Genomic DNA, 18,469 nt, shown 5'->3' on the forward strand with positions numbered 1-18,469 from the left:
TGAGAGACCCCCCTCCAGGTAGGTTGGGCGTGCAGGTGGGTGTCAATAAAAGGGGGTCAATACAACACAATACACAGAACAGAACACGCGTCATCCTCAATAAAATATAAAAGACACGCAATAGAAATATTACAAGTACAGATCAGAACTCGACAGGAGATGATAGCCCATCATAGGATTTGGATTTGTTCAGAGAGTCCTGGAGACCTCGGCCATCAAGCCTCCTCCTCCTATTGGCCATTCCACTGCTGAGTCAGTGCTGGGCCAGCCAATCTCATGAAAGGACCCCTCTACCCGATGATTCCTGCGATCCTCCATCAGAGATGAGTTTACCTTTAGGCAGGCAGGTGGGCCGAGGCACCAAGTGGCACATTTGAGTACTGAGAAGAGGAACCGAACAGGTGAGGGTGAGTAACAAGTTCTAACGATCATCTTACTGATGTTTTAGTGCTAATGACAGTCTGCACAGTTAATCAGCAGCTCTAGTCAGGGTGTGCTAAACTGAAGTTGTGAGTCTTCAGCCAGGATTACAAGGCTGAGACCGAAGGGGCATCTCTTATAGTAGCAGGCAGACCCCTCCACAGTTTAGCGGCCCCCTGTAACTAAAAGCTCGCCCTTCCACTGTTATTTTATTAATCCTTGGCATCCTAAGCAGACTGGCATTACTAAAGGCTGATTTAATTCAAGCTGTAATCATCTCTGAAATGGGCTTACATTCAATGTTGTGTTAAAACTTAAATGTGCTCACATGGTCAGATCACTTAGAAAGGCGCTATATACATTAAAAAGCTGGTGGACCATGAAAGGTACTATATAGACGTGCGTGATATGAACTTATCAGTGCACACACGTGTCACGTCACTGTATGAAGTAAATGCCAATTGGCTGAACTTACAGGACGTGTGCTCGGCCATGGCCACATCATTATGAAAGGCACTATATAAAAGAAACCGTCCAACGGTTAAGTAACGTACTTTCATCGGGCAGGACGTCCCGCTGTTCAAAGATTCTCCATTCCTTCTGTCACCTTCAGCACTGCAGTCCTTAACTCGTCACCTCAACCTCGTGAGCTCCCCTGACCCGCCACCACCCCGACCTCACAATGAGCTTCCCTTTTGGTTGATTGTGACTGTTTTGTGTGTTGCTGTCCCAGTGCCGATGGCTGCTTCTCCCCAGGGCACGGGCACGAGCACCAGTGCAATCAAAAGAATGGCAGCGGCTAAAGCAGACAGCATCATTTTTGGGATTCTTTTTATTGCCACAGCCCACAATCAGATTCTCTTATGTGTCACACGGCCAGACAACATTGTCACATCAAGTGTCACGGTGGGCTCCTCCACCAAAGGAAAGCGCTGCTGAGCCACCGCACACACTCGATACACATGACAATAAATTTGAACTTGAGCACTGAGAGGGTTGGAGTGGCACAGGGTGGCATCGGCTGCAGTGATGGCTCTAATATCAGTGAACGATGCCAGCAGTGACACATTCCTAATAAGTTCTCGCCCTGCCAGTCCACTCACGTAGCCACGAGCCAAAGACACCACCCAGCTTATTTGGCATTTACTTCAGGGGCGAGACACAAACGAGACTAAAGCATTGCACCCTTGTGTTGTGCTGCCACCGATGGACTGGCATCTCTACAAAGCACAATTCGTTATTGCCCATGACCTTCACATTAAGCAATATCTAGTTAGCACTCTACTCCATACCCGTCAAGCAGACTCAAAGGGTGAGGCGCCCGCAGAAACTCACCTTTTCCTGGCACTCCTATTTATAGCACATATTTTGAAGTCTGTTCGTTCTGTCCCCTTCCCGCCTCGCCCCATTCTCTTGCCAATACCACTTTCCAAGAACTGGCAAGGGAGCACCTCAATAAAAAAATGAGGGAGCCAATCCCAGCTTAATGTTTCACTGCACCGCAGGGCAAAAGAACAAAGAGACTTAAAAAAAACAAAACAAAAAAAAAAACTCTGATGCCAGTTGGCACACATTAGACGACATTCTCAAACCTGCTCAGTCTGGTTCAGGGCTTCAGGAGGTGGTGCCTATCCTGGCTGGCAGCCCTTGGGTACGATGCAGAGAACTGCCTTGAGTGGGTTACAGGTCCTGGCAAGGCACACTCAGTTTCTGTGTGATGTTTGCAACTTCTTCAATGCCAGCTTTAGACTAGGTCGGGCTGGCACATATCCTGGCAGCTTCGAACACAAGGTGGGAACAAACCCATGACTGGGTGCCAAGTTCATGTATAATGCAAACAAATTTGCAGCATTTATGTGGTGTTTGCATGCCCTCCCTGTGCTCATCATTTGCGTACTGGCACTTATCTCAGCAGCATTGGGTGCCAGTCAAGAATAAACCCTGGATGGGGTGCCAGTACATTAAGTGGACCCATGTCCTCTGGCAGGCAGCGTGGCACAGCGGTTAAGGCTTTGGAATTCAAACCCTGACGTTGTGGGTTCAAATCCCATCACTGACACCCTATGACCCTGAGCAAGTCACTTCACCCGCCTGTGTGCCAATTGGAAATTGTTGTAAGTCAGTTTGGATAAAAGCATCACCCAAATAAATAAATTGGCATGATTGTGGGAAAAACAAAAAGAAGCTAAAGACGTGCAAACTCCACACAATTGGCTGGTGGTGGGACTGGGACCTGGGATGCTGTATCTGTAAACCAAGGGCACTAATTCCTGTGCCAACGTGCTGCCCAAGTAGAATTCCCTTGACCAAATTCCACAGATCCATGGCTGAAAGACACCATACCTCTGTTCCTTTCCCATCTCTTGGTTCCCCAATTTTCAATTTTGTTGAAGTGTTGTCTCAATTGAGCCCCCAGTGCCAATCCATTACAGGACGCACTAACATGCATTGTCTGTCTGATGTTTGTATGTTCTCTCCATGTACGCGTCTTCTATACCAGACTGGTACCTATCCTGGCAGCATTGGCCACAAGACACAATCAGATTCTGGACAGGGTGCCAATCCATCTCTGGACACACTCACAGGAAAATGGCCACCATGAGGTTTGCACGTTCTTCTTGTGCGCACATTAATCTAGATGAGGCTGGTGCCCATCTCAGCAACAGTTGGCAGAAGGTGGGATGCCAGTCAGTTGCAGGGCACAGTCACAGTCATTCGCACACACCTCTGTAAGATGTCTTTGTGATACTTGCATGTTCCCCCTGTGCCCACATTTATATAGACCAAGCTGGCACCAATTTTGAAAATACCGAGGGCAAAACAGAAACGAACCCATGCAGGCTGTCTATGAGATGCCTGTGTGATATTTACATTTTCTCCCTGTGCCCACATTAATAGGTACTGTATGTCTAAACCAGACTGGTACCTATCCAGGGCAGCACTGGCCACAAGGCTGGAAAAGACCCTGGATGTGGCGCCGATCCTTTACGGGACCCACTCACACACATTGTGTGATGCTTACATGTTCTCCCTGTGCCCACATCTGCATAGACCAAGCTGGCACCTGTTTTGGCAGCAATAGATGCAAGGCATGTCCAGTGCTGATGAGAAAGGTTCTGGTCTCCACAAACCCTGTACTGGAATAATCAGACTGGGAGGCTTGATATAAATGTGCGAATGAACGATTGAAGAAGTGAAGGGCATTTCTAAAGTGGCAGAACAAAACAATTTGCCATTTCCGGCCCCTTGAAAGTCACCAGCTATGACCTTTGAAACAAAACAAAAAGTGTCGTCGCCCTCCCACGCCTCAGACTGTAAGCCGTGTGCCCCTTTCAGCTGACAGCGTGTGACAGACTAATGAGCCGTTATCACTGGTCGACCTTTACAGCCCTGCAAAACGATTGGCCGCTCACTTCCGCCCAGCGTGACTGCCGTTGGTGGTGGGTGTGAATACCATTCTCTCCTTACGTAACACATCTGTGACTGACTCCAAGTCAGGAGGTCTCTCCCGGGGGTACGACAGGAACCAACCTTGGGTGGGGCAATACCAGCCCATGACCGGGCACGCACACACCTCCAACCATGCCCGTTCTTGTACAAAGCTTTAAGATATGAGAGGAAAAACAACAACACAAGACCCAGGCAGAACATGAAGACTCCACACACACACACAGCACTCACCCCTGTGCCACTTTGTGTTCTTTAGTAAGCAGAAGATTTGTGATGGGACATTTCCAAAGACACGCATGACATGCTAACTGGCGACCCCTTGGGTTTGTTCCTGCCTTGTGCCCGCTGCTGACCAGACAGGTGGACCCAAACTCAGTATGAGGTGTTGATACGGACGAATGGATGGCTGGATTTGCATTCAGTGTCACCCTGGCTTGACACATCAGGTAAACATGTCATTTGGTATCCTAGTGGTGCGGGCAAAGATGGTGAAATCTGGGGAGTCCGTGCTGGGCTACGTCATAAATAGACCAGGAGAGAGAGAAAGGGGAATTGAGTCTCGGAGCCAGACAACACGAAACCAGAATGTAATTCAAGAATCGGTCGTCTTAAGAAGCTGCGCCAGTCGTCCTACGCGCTACTGAGAAGGTTTTTTCAACAACTAAACGATCGTGAGGGAGTTTGGAAAATCCAAGAGCTTGGATGCCGTGTGCAGAGCGCCAGCATATGAAACAGAGGAGGATCTCCTGAAACAGAATGGCAGGGTGGCAAGTGGTCATTACAAGGCCTGGCACTTGTGCTTCCATGAACTTCTGCCACCTTCCAAAGGCCTAATGTACAGAAGGTACAGTGGATTCAATTTCAATTTCTACAACCTTATTGTGCAGTAGATTTCATTTCAAACGGGTAAATGTGCCCTGTTTGCCCGTCAGTCTACACCCAATAACCCATAATGACAAAGTGTCTAGAGAAAGGTTGGCAAATGTATTAAATATCAAAAACTGAAATTTCCCATTCCCAGCCATATTGAGAACCCTGTGCTGTGACACCCCAGTTTGTGCTCTGAAGTTGTTCTTGAGATGTTTCCAGAACCTGAGTGGAGTCCAATTGAATTGACTGGACACCACTTAGAAAGAAATTCACACGTCTACCCGTGTATAGAGGGTCCCACAATTCACACTGCAGGTCAGGACTAAAACCAAGCCATGAAGTCCAAAGGAACTCCCTGTAGATCTCCACCAACCAAATTGTGCTGAGGCACAGATGAGGGCAAGGAGATCACGACCTTTTGTAAAGCTTCACGTGTGCCCAGGAGCGCAGTGGCATCCAGAAGACGTTTAGAGCCACCAGGACTCTTCCTACAGTTGGCTGTCGGACCAAACTGAGTAACCGGGCAAAAAGGGGTTTGGTGAGGAAGAACCCAACGGTCCCCTCTAAGAGAGCTTCAGAAGACGGTAGGACGACCATCTCAGCTGCACTCCACCAATCAGGCGTTTACAGTAAAGTGGCTGAACAGAAGCCACGCTTGAGGAAAAGGCATTTTGAGAGCATGAGGAGAAAGACTTTCTGGTTTGATGAGACAAACATTGCACTCTCTGGGCAGAAATCCAAAACACTATGTCTGGTGAAGACGAGGCGCAGCTCATCACCTGCCAAATGCCACCTGTACAGGGAAGAATGGTGGTGGCAGCATCCCATTATGGCAGCAAGGAGACTGGTTAGGATGGAGGGAAGGGCCAATGCAGCTGAATACAGAGAGCTCCTTGAGGAATGTCTGCTTCAAGGTGCACAGCACCTCAGACTTGGGCAACGGTACAATGACCTGAAATAAAGCGCCAAGCCAATGCTGGAGTGGCTTTGGGACAAGTCTCCGAGTGTCTTCGAGTGGCACAGAACACGTGTGGAAGATTGATGTTTACAGACGCTTCCCATCCAGTCTAATGGAACTTGAAGAAATGGGATCAACTGCCCAAATCCAGGAGTGCAAAGCTCGTAGAGACTTGACCAAGAAGAATTGAAATTCCGAAATTGCTGCCAGAGGAGCTTCTACAAAGTACTGAATTGAGGGTCTAAATACTTCTAGGAATGAGAGATTTCAGATTTTGATTTCTAACAAATTTGTAAACCTTTCTGAAAACGTGTTCTCACTGTCATTATGGGTTATTGAATGTAGATGGACACAAATGGCAAATGCATCCACTTCAATTTAAACGTACGATACAGGATTCAGGAAGATTCATCCAATTTCAAAACAATTTTTCACTTGTAAATCATTACATAACAATGCAGTAAATTGCAAATGGTTTCGGTGAGCATAAAGTTTATTATGTAATTTTACAAGGTTTCAATATGACCTCCTCCAGCTGTACGGATAACATCAACGTGATAGTCAAATTCATCCCATACTCGATTGAGCATGTCGGGTGTCACTGTACTCCGGGCTCTCTCAATGCGATTTCGGAGATCATCCAGTGTTCTTGGGAGTGGCGACAGTCAGAAACTCTTTGATCCCCTCTTTCAATTGGTATGTGATTGCCTCCTAGGCGCCTCACGGTTGTAAAAAATATGGCACTTTGAAATCGGATGAATCTTTCTGAATCACCCTGTACAATAAACTAAAGATCGTAAGGATGTAAACAGGGTCTCAGTAGCCTACTATCTGAGTCTTTTATTGTGTTGCTGCCCACTCGCACGCTTTCTGGGCTCGCTGTCCCAGTACAGAGACTTGGGATGTTGGAGCCTGCCCCGGCAGCACAGGGAGGCCAGGCAGGGCTCTAATCTGGAATTGTGTAAAACGGTTGATTTAATTTCACTTTCGCAAGGCTCAACTGGTTTGTATGGTCAATATCGTGACACCTAGCGTGAAATTCTCACCTGCATGGACTAATCAACACAGTCGACCCCGCGCTTACAGTTGTAATGAAAGGTTGACATGGCCGGCATTATGAAAAGCAGTTTCGTTGCTTTTTTATTGCAGAATTCGTTTGAAAATGAATTCCGCTGAAGTATTAATCAATACTTACATAACTTGTGAATAATATGTGGTAATGCTCACGTCACTCACGCCCAACAGCACGCGGTGCTCCGACTTCGTTAATCATCTGCAGAGCCCATGTGGGGTACCTCGACGGAGCTCGTACCCGAGCGAGGGAGGAGGGGCGCGCCCTGGCTACGTGCGCTAACGCCAAAGGCGTGCACGCGCCGCGAGGGATACACTTTAATAGATTGTATTAGGCTCGTACCATGGTAGCTTCCACGTCTCCTTAAACGGTACTGATCGAAGCATGTGAGCAGCAAGCGGAACGAGCGAGCACCGGCAGGCGGACAGATGGCAGCCGCTTCGGAGAACGAACCGGCGGCCGAGGACAAGATAGGAGTTTTCCTAAAGCAGAAGACTCACGAAGCCAGTGACTGCTCCCTCGGGAAAACTCTATCGGACGAGCCGCATGTCCTCCGCCTGGCCAGGTACTCGGAGGAAGCCGCCCTCAATAGCGGCGAGGGGGACCCTGGTGCCATGAATAAAGCGCACGGTAAAGCCGCCGCTAAGGAGCACCGGAGGACCAGTTCCCATAAACTAGTAGTGCAATATATAGTGCCGTGTATGAAGTCTTACGGCTTGTGCATCGTGGACAGCTTCCTCGGCAGTAAAATCGGGGACAGGATTTTGAACGAAGTTGTCACTCTGCACCAATGTGGCAAGTTTCGGGCCGGGGAGTTAGTCAGCAAAAAGTCGGACCAAAGCAAGTCGATCCGAGGGGATGAGATCCTCTGGGTTGAGGGCAACGAGCCCGGCTGTGAAAGTATCGGCTACCTCCTCTCCAAAATGGACAAACTCATCCTGTACTCCGACGGCATGTTGGGGCATTACAAAATCAGAGGCAGACACAAGGTGAGTGTTTTTGTTACGCAAAAAATTGAATGTCGAACACGTTTTACGCTTAAACATGGAAAATGTATGTCACATGAAAGAAGACGTTCCCCCCTCGGAGACCCAGAATTGGATTAAGCGGGCTTTAGAATGTTACGTTATGAAACAAGTCGTGGCCCCTTGAGCAGCCTCCTTTGTTATTGTGGTTATTATCATATATAAATATAATGTTCCCCTTGAGCCTAAAATAAAATTAACCTGACTGTCGCCTTGTATGCTAGCCCGCTTTTTAATTCCACGTTTAGTCTGCACTCCCGCAACTTGGACAAGATTTCAAATCCACTTTTGCCGATTTCTGTGGATGGATTTAACGGAGTTACTTTAATTAATATTTGTTTGCGTAATTCTTTATTTTTCAGACACGAATGATAAAGGCCCACCTGACTGGCACATTTCATCAGTAACTGTGCTGCGTTAAGTCTTCGAGCATCTCGATCGCCGCTCGCGTACATGCTATAAAGGGTGTACTCAATGGCGGATACCACGCCCACTCGTGTTAGCCCCGCCCATTCTATTCAAACAGGGTGTGTGTGCTGGGACATTCCGAGGGACCTGCCTTTATCCCAAAACGCAATAAACCAACTGGGGGAAAAAAAAACACACATACATTGTTAAAAACTAAAACAATCTGAGCAAAAGAAGGAAGGTTAAGTCCTCTTTAAACGAGACATTGCGCTCTTCGTATTGTTCTTACTTTTAGCGCGGGTAAATCTGGAAATCGTAAAATTTAGGTCGCTGTCATCCGAAGGATACGATGTGCACCCGTACTGTAACCGATTACATAGATAAGAAACGTCATTTTCCCAGCGCTAATCTCAAACATTTATTTGGAATTGATACCTGAAGAATGGAGCAAAAGTACGCTTCGTAGGAAAAAAAAAACAAACATACTAGCCCAGCCCCTTTTAGTAATGACGAGCACGGAGGGGGAACGTTTGTCCAATCAGCGTCGCGCCTGTGGTTGGCCACACGATAGTGGTTGCTTGCCCCGCCTCCCGCAGTTACCTCTAGTTTGGCACGTTCACGCGGTGTCCAGCTGCGCTAGTGAACATTATTTGCGTCTCGGCGCACGTACACGCGGGCATTATAGAAAGCGCATATATATAAGGATGCGCTTTTACGTTTCAACTCAGACGTTAACAGGTTTGTGGATAGCGTGAGACGGTCGGTTACCGCCGAGGTCTGTTGTAAGTGAAGTTTTGGCTAATGGAATATCTCCGCGTCATCTCCAGCGTGTGAGGATTTGCCCACTTTGTATCTGGGACTGAGATTAAGCCGTGCGGGAGTCGTTTTAGGCACAATGCCGCTACTGCAGCACGTAATGCAGCTGGATCTGGAGAAACTGGCGCTGCAGCATATAGTCCCCAGCCTCCTGGAACGCGGCTTCTTCTATCTGGATAACTTTTTGGGGGACCTGGTTGGCCAATGCGTGTTGGACCAAGTGAAAGAAATGCACGCTTCGGGTCTTCTCCATGACGGACAGCTGGCGGGTCGCCGCACTGGAGTGTGCAGAAGGCACATCCGCGGGGATAAAATCGCCTGGGTCAGCGGGGTAGAGAAAGGCTGCGAGGCGATCAACTTCCTGCTGTCGTTGATTGACAGGCTGGTGATTCTGTGCGTCGGGAGACTCGGCAAACACGACATTAAGGAGCGCTCGAAGGTAAGTCTGAGGGGAGGGAGTGTCGCTCAGCTAAAAGAGCTCTGAGCTGCCTCTTTAAACGTAAAGCACTTGTGCATACCGGATAGAAAACGCACGAACGAACGAATTAAAGAATTGTGCTTCTGTAACGGCAGTGTAAGGCTCGCGTGGTTACTTCTAGGTCCATTGCTTTAGAAAGGAACATTTTATTCTGAGAAAAGGTTCTTTGTATGTAAAATTGGATCCTGAGGCTTTCAATTATATGCGGGCAAAACAAAAATCTTTAATGTAATGTAGTGTAGTGTAGGCTACCAAACCGGATGAAGAAAACCCGAATTTACACTTAAAAAAAAAAACGGTGTCGAAGTTGTTCTTCACACCAGTGCTATAGGACAGGGGTTCCCAACCTGGGATACATTTCCCCCACACTCTTGGGTTCTTTGATGGCAATTTATTGCGTTGGACCATGTCATTTTGGAAAGGGTTGTTTGGCACATGATATTGGCTCATTGAGCTTTTAGAAGGTTCATTATATGTTAGGAAGATGTGGTGGTCAAGGCTTTGGAGAGTTGTGGGTTTGGATCCCATGGTCATGACCAAGGACAACTCCCTTCAGCTACCCGTGCTGCAATTGGGGAATAAAAAAAGAAATGTTGCCAATTGTGCATCTCTAATGTAAGTGTCTTTGGATGAAAGGGCTGGTCGGATGATGATGATGATGATGTGGACAAAACAAATCCTTACTGTGTAGTGCAGGATACTAACTGAGCAAGAAAATCTGAAGGTAGCCTGTATGCTATTCTCATTTTAAAATCCTGAGTCCATTTAAATTTTACAAATATATTCTCAATTCATTTTATGGATTGAAAGGTTCTTTCTAGAACTTTCATGTGGATATCAGGATAATTTGTGTGCATTTGTTGTATCACATTATAATAATAATTCATTATATTTATATAGAGCTTTTCTCAGTACTCAAAGCGCTATCCACACATTTGTTCAGACTTTGCTTCCATCATTGAATACAGTATTTTACTCTGATTTTATCATCTTCTATTTAATGCATTACATATCCTGTAATTATCTGTTGTAGAACATATTTGTATCCAATGTTCCTTCTACCCCGCTCTGTGAAATGCTTTGAGCATGGGAAAGGTGCTATGTAAATACAATGTCCTAATATTCTTCTTATGGAAACCAAATTTGGGGATGGGTATTTGAGGAGTAAACCACAAGACAACAATTATATTTTTATATTCTGTACAGATGGCCCATATTTATGTATCTGATTGATTGGTAGTTTCCTGACAAGAATGCCTTTTCAATGTTATTATCAAGCAACATAATGAATATGAACATTAAGAACCTGAAATGTTTTGTCCTCCCCTGTTCTTCATGGTGTGGTCCACCCATGTGCCATCCAGATCAATACATGAACTTTGAAAGGCATTCACCACAAGAGCTGTGTTGGCATCGGGACGCACACCCTTGGGCTTACCTGCGCCCTTTGCTTGTAAAGCAGTAGTGCTCGTGTCGAAGTTTCTTGCGATGGTTAGCCCAGTAAGGGCCACTGCCTCTGAACTCGACTGCCATCCTCCGTTTCACCACCACGTGCCGTTTTCGATGCTGTCCATGCAGTAGTTTTAAATGCTACAGCCTGTGAAAGGTCATATATATAAATATGATTAAAGAACCATCAACAACAAATGTATAACAGATTGAACAATTATTATAAAAGTAAAGTTGAATAAATCAGACTGTGCAGCTGCATGAATTAAAAGGTCAGGTACCACTTGTGGTGTAAGTGCCAATCGTAGAAGGATGAAGCTTTAAGTTAAACTCCTACTAGTGTTTGCTTCAAACCTTAGAAGGATAAGATTGGCTTTTACTTCCAGTTAGCAGATAGAGCCCAAAAGTTAATAGGTACAAAACGTCCATTTCTAATTCTTATATGCAAAATTTGGTTGGCCGAAGTGAAAGCGAACTCAAGTTATTGCGTTTACACAGACTCTGAGGTCTAAAACGTTGATTATCAAAATCTCAAAGTTGAATTTTTGGATGATTCCAATACTGTCCCTATACTTTGTATATGAGAAAGTAAAAAGGGTACACATGGAGAAGGGGGGCCTGAGCTGCCTTGGAAGTTTGCCATTGTAATCTGTCCAGTTAGCCAGTAAATGGGGTCCTTTTTGCTTGACTTCCCATTGCATCCATAATGGCTAACGCGGTACATCACCCTGCTGCTGTGGGTGACCCCAAACGTTTGACTGGTTGTGTATTTATGGATTTAAAAGGTTCTTTCTGGATCCTCCATACAGACTCGTCCTTCTGAAGACCAAACATGGCATCGCTCTGAAGAAACGGTCTGGCACTCTCTTAAAAAAATTGAAGGCACCAGACTGGTTCTTCAGAGCGATGCCATAGGGGAACCATGTTTGGTGTACAGAAGAGCCAGGCCGCATGGAGGATTCAGAGAGGACCTTTTCCTTTCAATTCATAACGGGCTCCAAGTGAAATCCCAGTGGGTCCTGATTTTAAAAGGACGCTCATTACACACAATAACTCGGGCAAAGTTCACATTTTTTTTAACCTGTTAGTGTCCTACTGGGTAGCCCACCATACATTGTATACCAGAAAGTAAAAAAAATTAAATCTATAAAGTGTTGGAATCGTCCAAATAAATGAACTTAATTGCTAAAGCAAACCAATCAGACCCTCAGGTCAAAGTGTCGACAGGGAGGCTAAACTTCTCAAAATAGTTTACTTTTTAACAAAGTCAATTCTAAAGCACCAACTAAAAAGTGCAAAACAACAGATCTGTTGATCCTGGGGGGCCGAGGGTACGAGATTTGAATCCTGTCTACCAGGTGGTTTTGCTTTGCTACACACAGCTCTCCTGTTTTTTACTTTCCCCCTATGCTTCGTATACGAGAGAGTATTGGAATCATCCAAAAATTTGATGTCGAGATTTTGATTTATCTTGGATGTTTTAGACCTCACCGAGTCTGAGAATACTATTTATGGAATTACGTGTGTATGTGTGTATATAATAAAATCCACACACGATAACGAGTTCACTTTCACTTCAGTCAATCAAATTGTGCATATAAGTATTATGTACAAAACCGATTTCTGTCAACTCTTGGGCTATTTTTGCTAACTGGAAGTGATATGTTTTATTCGTGCATTTGCAGAGTCTGATTTATTCAACTTTTATAACAGTTGTTCAATACAGTACACCCCCAAAATTCGCGGGGGTTAACGTTCCTAGAGTGCCTGCGAATTTTGAAAAACTGAATTATGGATGTGGTTAAAAAAAGCCTGTTTTTATAGTTTAAACCTTAAATATGCCCCCAGAACACTTTAATTTCATTTCAAACTCGGCTTAATACATTACCTGAAAATAAAGAATGTAAAGGTAAACCCGTCTACTGCACAGTACTGTACTGCTATGTCACCCACAGTGCTAGAATGTAAAATTACCGATGTTACTGCTATATGTACTGGAATTCACACAAGTGCGTTTTCATTGTCAGAAGCCTTCGAAGGTGTGGGGCGTTTCAACGACATCTTGGGGCTTTAACCCTTAAACTGTCACATACTTGGGGGGTTAATGCGTCCCTGGACACCAAATACTTTTTTGCTGCACTACTTTAAGTAAACATCACAATTCACAAAGACAAAGTGAAATTTTAATGGAACATTTTTTTTTTTTTTCTCCATGCAAAGAGCATCACAATTACTGCAACACTGATAATTATACACACTGCTGATGAAATGTAAAAACTATTTTAAAAACTACTGGAACAATATGTACAAGGTGTAACCGACGCCTTGGATGAAATTCAGTAAATCACAGAGCCAACTGTACTTGAACTGGCAGCACGCAAACACACAGGTAAGCGCTGACGCTGGCAGGGTAGTCTAGTGCAGCGGCTCAATCTCGGGGACAGTGAGGCTGCAGGGGGCGCCAGTGGTCACGAGCTGGCGGCTCAACGAATGAACGGCACTGACTGATCAGCTCTGGCATGCTGGCAAATGGCACTGGGAAACGACTATAGCTGGTTATAGGGTTAAGAAGAACAAAATGGGAAACACTCAGCTGGAGATGCATCACATCAGCAGTCAATCAGCAGCAAGGAGAAATGAATAACACTGTAGTGGTCCGGTGCCGCTAAGATTCACACTGTTGAGAAGAAGGTGATTTATTTATTTTTATGGTGGAGATTCCAGGGACGCACCCAGCCTTGACCCGACCTGCACGCACTTGCAAATGGAGACAAAAACAAAGCAAACCAGTAATCAAACAGCAAATAGAGTGTAATGAAAACGATACCACCCCAGTTCCCCTTACGGCGATTACACATTAAATGCACAAACAAAACACACACACAGTTAATGCATGAAAAACGGCAAGGGGTGAAATGTAATGATGAAGACAGATAGTCCAGAGATCCGCACTTTGAATGGGAATGTAAAGATAGTCCTACCGCTAGTTCCTGAAATGGTGAAGACGGGTTCAGGATCGCTCCTTTCTTTGCAGGTTGGCAATGAATCCACTTACCATCCCAAGCCGTGTTTTCCTCTACGGTTGCTTCCTATTCTCTCTACAGTACAGTATTGCTGTGAGAAAAGCCATAAACTGCGGAGGATATTTGTAGTTTCCACTAACAATTATTAGATAGGTTCTAAGGAAAAATCCGCGAATGACTGAGGCCGCGAACTCTGAACTGCGACTTTGCGGGGGTCTACTGTATATTATTAATTTGATTTGTTATTGATTGTTCTTTAATGTACATAATATAAAAGTCCTTATCTTGCAGTTTACTCCGCAAATATCATCCCCATATCTGAGTATATGAGAAAGTTGAGGGGAGAGCATTCCCAAATTTATTTTTTCCCCCCCTTTTAGGAGGCTTTACCCCCTACTCGCTTCGCTCACCAACCCCTCAGCCTGCACTACACACCTGCCACTTCACGTCTCTGCCGCTCGCGTATGTGGCTTTCACTTTCACCAAATAACAAATCTTTGAATTCTCGCGGATACGCCTCTTACACTACTTTTCCTTGATGGGAATGTGTATTAGACGATCTACAAGTCTCAGACTTCGTTTAAAGCCAAACAATACCTCCATACTTCTGTCGTATCACCCGTGTCCAACCTGCTGCTCTTGTGTATCGCGCCGTGTTTTTGAATTCTTTACGACGTTCTACTTTGTCATCTACTTTGTGTTTTACTTCCAAACCCGGGCGTGAACTCGTCTCGCGGGACATGAAAGTGTCACTCTGGAAAAAGTCCCATCTCATCTCTCTTCTAAGATTTTATTATTATAATAGAGAGACATATTAGTAAGGTGTTTTTGTTTATTTATTTTATTCATTTATTTTTTTCTCCAAAGCACAACTTCACATGCAAAGAACTCATCCCAGAATGGAGTGGTGCTCAGTGAAGCACTGGCGCTACGAGGAAACACACAACCCAGTAAAGAACCGTACAGTGCCATTAAAGAAGCGGCGTTTTTAAGGGGGTAGTATTGGGGGCTTACGCCTGAAGCACTGTTCACTGCAGCTGCAGTTTCTTAGGGGTGGGTGCCAATGACCGCATTCTCATGGTCATCAGAAACCAAAGGAAGTTGGACATTCCAGGGTCTGTGTGTGTGTGTCACTCACCCATAATATGTGTGATAATGGAGTGTGCACATTTAGTGTCTAGTTTTACATTCCTCATGTTTAATGTCTCTTTGCTTTAATAATAATAGTTGAAAATAACATTCTATGTAAATGATTTGGAACTTTTTTACTTGCATGGTGGCGCGGTGGGCTTCACGTCATGAGGAGGACGCTGCATGTTCTCCTTGTGACTGTGAGGGTTACCCACCACCACCACCCAAACAAATGCAGCTCAGGTGGACTGGCGATGTAAATTGGCCCCTACTCTGTGTGTGTGTGTGTGTGTGTGTGTGTGTGTGTGTGTGTGTTCACCCTGGCGCCCTTTTCCAGGGAATTTCCCTGACGCCCTGCTTCCGATTTGTTTGCCCGGGATGTGCTCCGGCTTCCCCCTCCACACCGCTCAGGCTAAAGCGGTTTTGAAGATGGATGAAGTGACCTTTCACCTGCCACCATTCTGCTTTGCATTTGCTTGTATTGAGGGGCTGTCGATGGTGTTCGGCGGCTGGTCAGACCACCCACCCGATGCAGTGCGTGACAGGATAGCGGTCACAATTGCGATGCAGAGGCAGGATGTCAGTGCCGTGGCTTTTTTAAACACTGTAGCTTTCCTGTCTTTATCTTAAAGCACGTTTCTCTCCCCCCCACACCCCAATTGCCAGTTACAAACGTAAGACCACCACGTAGAAGCTTTGACCGACGACCCAGCCTACAAACACATGCCAGGCTTAATGCTGGCACTCTGACTCGGCGAGTCTGCTAATCATCTGTTCCTAAGAAATCGAGACGTGTGTGTTTGACTCTTTGTAATCTGCACGAGTTGATTTTTCTCCCCTGTCACTGGACGTCTCTTCCTGAATGTAAACTTGAATTGATGTGATTTTTAAAAAGGCAGAGTGGTGCAGTGGGTCAGGCTAATCCTGAAGGTGTGGGCTTAAATTCATCTACGGATGCTGTGAGACCCTGAGCAGGGCACTTCACCTGCCTGGGCAAAGACTGGAAACACAAAAGAAAAGGAACTGCTTGTACCTCAAAAGTCACCTTGGATGACGGCGTTGGCCAAATCCTAAGTAGTAATAAATAGAAAATATACGTAAATGATTGGGAGATAGAAGGCACTATATATAGAAGGCAGGACGGGCAACTCTGATAGATATGCAGGCGGTGTGGCCCAGTGGTCAAGGGTTTGGACTTATGGGTTCAAATTCTGCTACGGACACCGTGAGACCCTGAGCAGGGCACTTCACCTGCCTGGGCTGCAAAAACAAAAATCAGGAGACCAGGGAGTGGACTTTCTCATAGACTCAGATATGGGGATGGATAAACTGCAAGACAAGGATTATTTTTATATGATGTAAATTAAAGAACCATCAACAACAAATCAAATTAATAATAATATATCGAACAATTATTATAAAGGTACAGTTGAATAAATCGGACTCTGCAGCTTCATGAATAAAAGGTGAAGTACCACTTCTAGTTAGCGGAAAGAGCTTAAAAGGTGATAGAAATCTACATTTTGAACTTCATACTTGGGTCAACCAAATCTTGCAAAAAAGGGAAAGTGAACTCAAGTTATTGTGTTTACAGACAGACATAATTTAAAAAAAATGATATTTGGACACGGGGAGGTCTAAAACGTCGAGATTCATCAAAATCTCGACATCAAATCTTTGGACAATTATTATACTTTCCCTAAACTTCATATACAACAAAGTAAAAATGTAACCAGTTGTATATCAAAGTTCATAAGTAGCCTTGAATAAAGATGTCCGCCAAGTAGTAATAAGGAGACAGATAGGAAAGGCACTATATAGCAGGTTGGTAGATGGAGAGACAGGAAAGACACCATGACAGATACCTTAATCGCAGCCACATTAAGACCTTTAGAGGCCCTAAGCACTTGAAAGATTTTGGTGCCCCCACATAGATGAGCTGCACTCGCTCTCAGTAGACAACTGAACGGGACAGAAAGAATTAAAGATCATCTGAGCCTCCGTGGACTGTTATCAGATTCTAATTTTGTTGTATTCCCAAGATTAATATATTTCATCAACCTCTATTACTATTTTACTATGTGTGTGTGTAGGTGTATTTATATATTAATTATAGAGGGAGAATACAATTTATTTTTGTAGAGCCCAAAATCACACAAGAACTTTAACAGGCCCTGCCTCTTGACAGCCCCCCAGCCTTGACTCTCTAAGAAGACGAGGAACCCCCCCCCCCCAAAAAAAAACCCTAGTAGGGAAAAAATGGAAGAAACTCCGGGAAAGGCTGCAGTGGGTGTCAAAAAAAAAAAAGGGGGGGGTCCAATACAACACAATACACAGAACAGAAGAGAACACAAGTCCTCCTCAATACAATATAAAATACAAATGTTACAACTACGGAGCAGAATAATATGTGTATATGTATGTATATGTGTGTGTGTGTGTGTGTGTGTGTGTGTGTATATATAATATTAATTTATGTAATTATTGCCATTTAATGTGGAAGCCCCTTTTTGTGGACCCTGGTTCAGCCACATCATTTGCAGTTTTGCACCATATGTTCCATGGGAAATCCGGCAATGGAAAGATTCCCATTGTGCCCCCCTGCCCTTGATGCCCTAAGTGTGTGCTTATTTTTGCTTAATGGTTAATCCAGCCCTGATCTTGATAGATATGCAGGCGGTGTGGTGTGGTGGTTAAGGCGTTGCACTTCAAATCCTGCTACCCTGAGTGAATCGCTTCACTTGCCTGCGCTCCAATTGCAAAAACAAAAGAAATGGAACCAATTGTATCTCAAATGTTCCGAGTCGCCTCAGATAAAGTTGTCAGCCAAATAGAAAGTAACAGATTGAAAAATGTACTTGCATGATAGTTAGAAGGCACTGTACAATAGACAGATGATAAGACACTATAATGGATATCTTGATAGATGTGCAGGCAGTGTGCCGCAGTGGACTTCTAATCCTGAAGCTGCAGCTTCAAATTCTGCTACAGACATACGACCCTGAGCAAGTCACTTCACCAGCCTGTGGGGCAATTGGGGGGGGGGGAAGCAATGGAACTGAATCAATCTCAAATGTTGTAAGTCGCCATCAGCCAAATAGTTCAAAGTAATTACAGATAAGTAAACTGATAGATACTGTATTAGTAGAAGAATAAAAACAAAGAGCGCTATATAATAGATAGGTAAGGCACTAAAAATCTGGTCACAGACCACATAATAGATTCATATGAATGGTACTTTAACTTCAGACCCGGAGGTTGCAAGTTTAAATTCCGCTACTGACACTCTGACCCTGTGCTCCATCTGGGGAAAAACAAAAGAAAAGAAAAGGAACCAATTGTATCAGAAATGTGGTTAGTCGCCGTGGA

General features: G+C 44.9%; 1 protein-coding gene across 2 annotated transcripts in view; it reads left to right on the plus strand.

Moving 5' to 3' along the window:
* Window positions 1-6,980: 6,980 nt before the first annotated feature.
* Window positions 6,981-18,469, plus strand: part of egln3 (egl-9 family hypoxia-inducible factor 3) — a 526,600-nt gene continuing 515,111 nt past the window's right edge. The window contains exon 1 of one of the 2 annotated variants that reach the window (XM_051920044.1): window positions 6,981-7,759. In XM_051920044.1, coding sequence (XP_051776004.1) covers window positions 7,199-7,759 — 561 coding nt within the window. In that variant the 5' untranslated portion in view covers window positions 6,981-7,198. Of the gene's footprint in view, window positions 7,760-8,778; window positions 9,459-18,469 lie in introns of those variants that run through there. The other variant, XM_051920045.1, reaches the window with a different exon arrangement.

The sequence above is a fragment of the Erpetoichthys calabaricus genome, chromosome 16, assembly GCF_900747795.2.
Source record: "Erpetoichthys calabaricus chromosome 16, fErpCal1.3, whole genome shotgun sequence".
Lineage (NCBI taxonomy): Eukaryota > Metazoa > Chordata > Cladistia > Polypteriformes > Polypteridae > Erpetoichthys > Erpetoichthys calabaricus.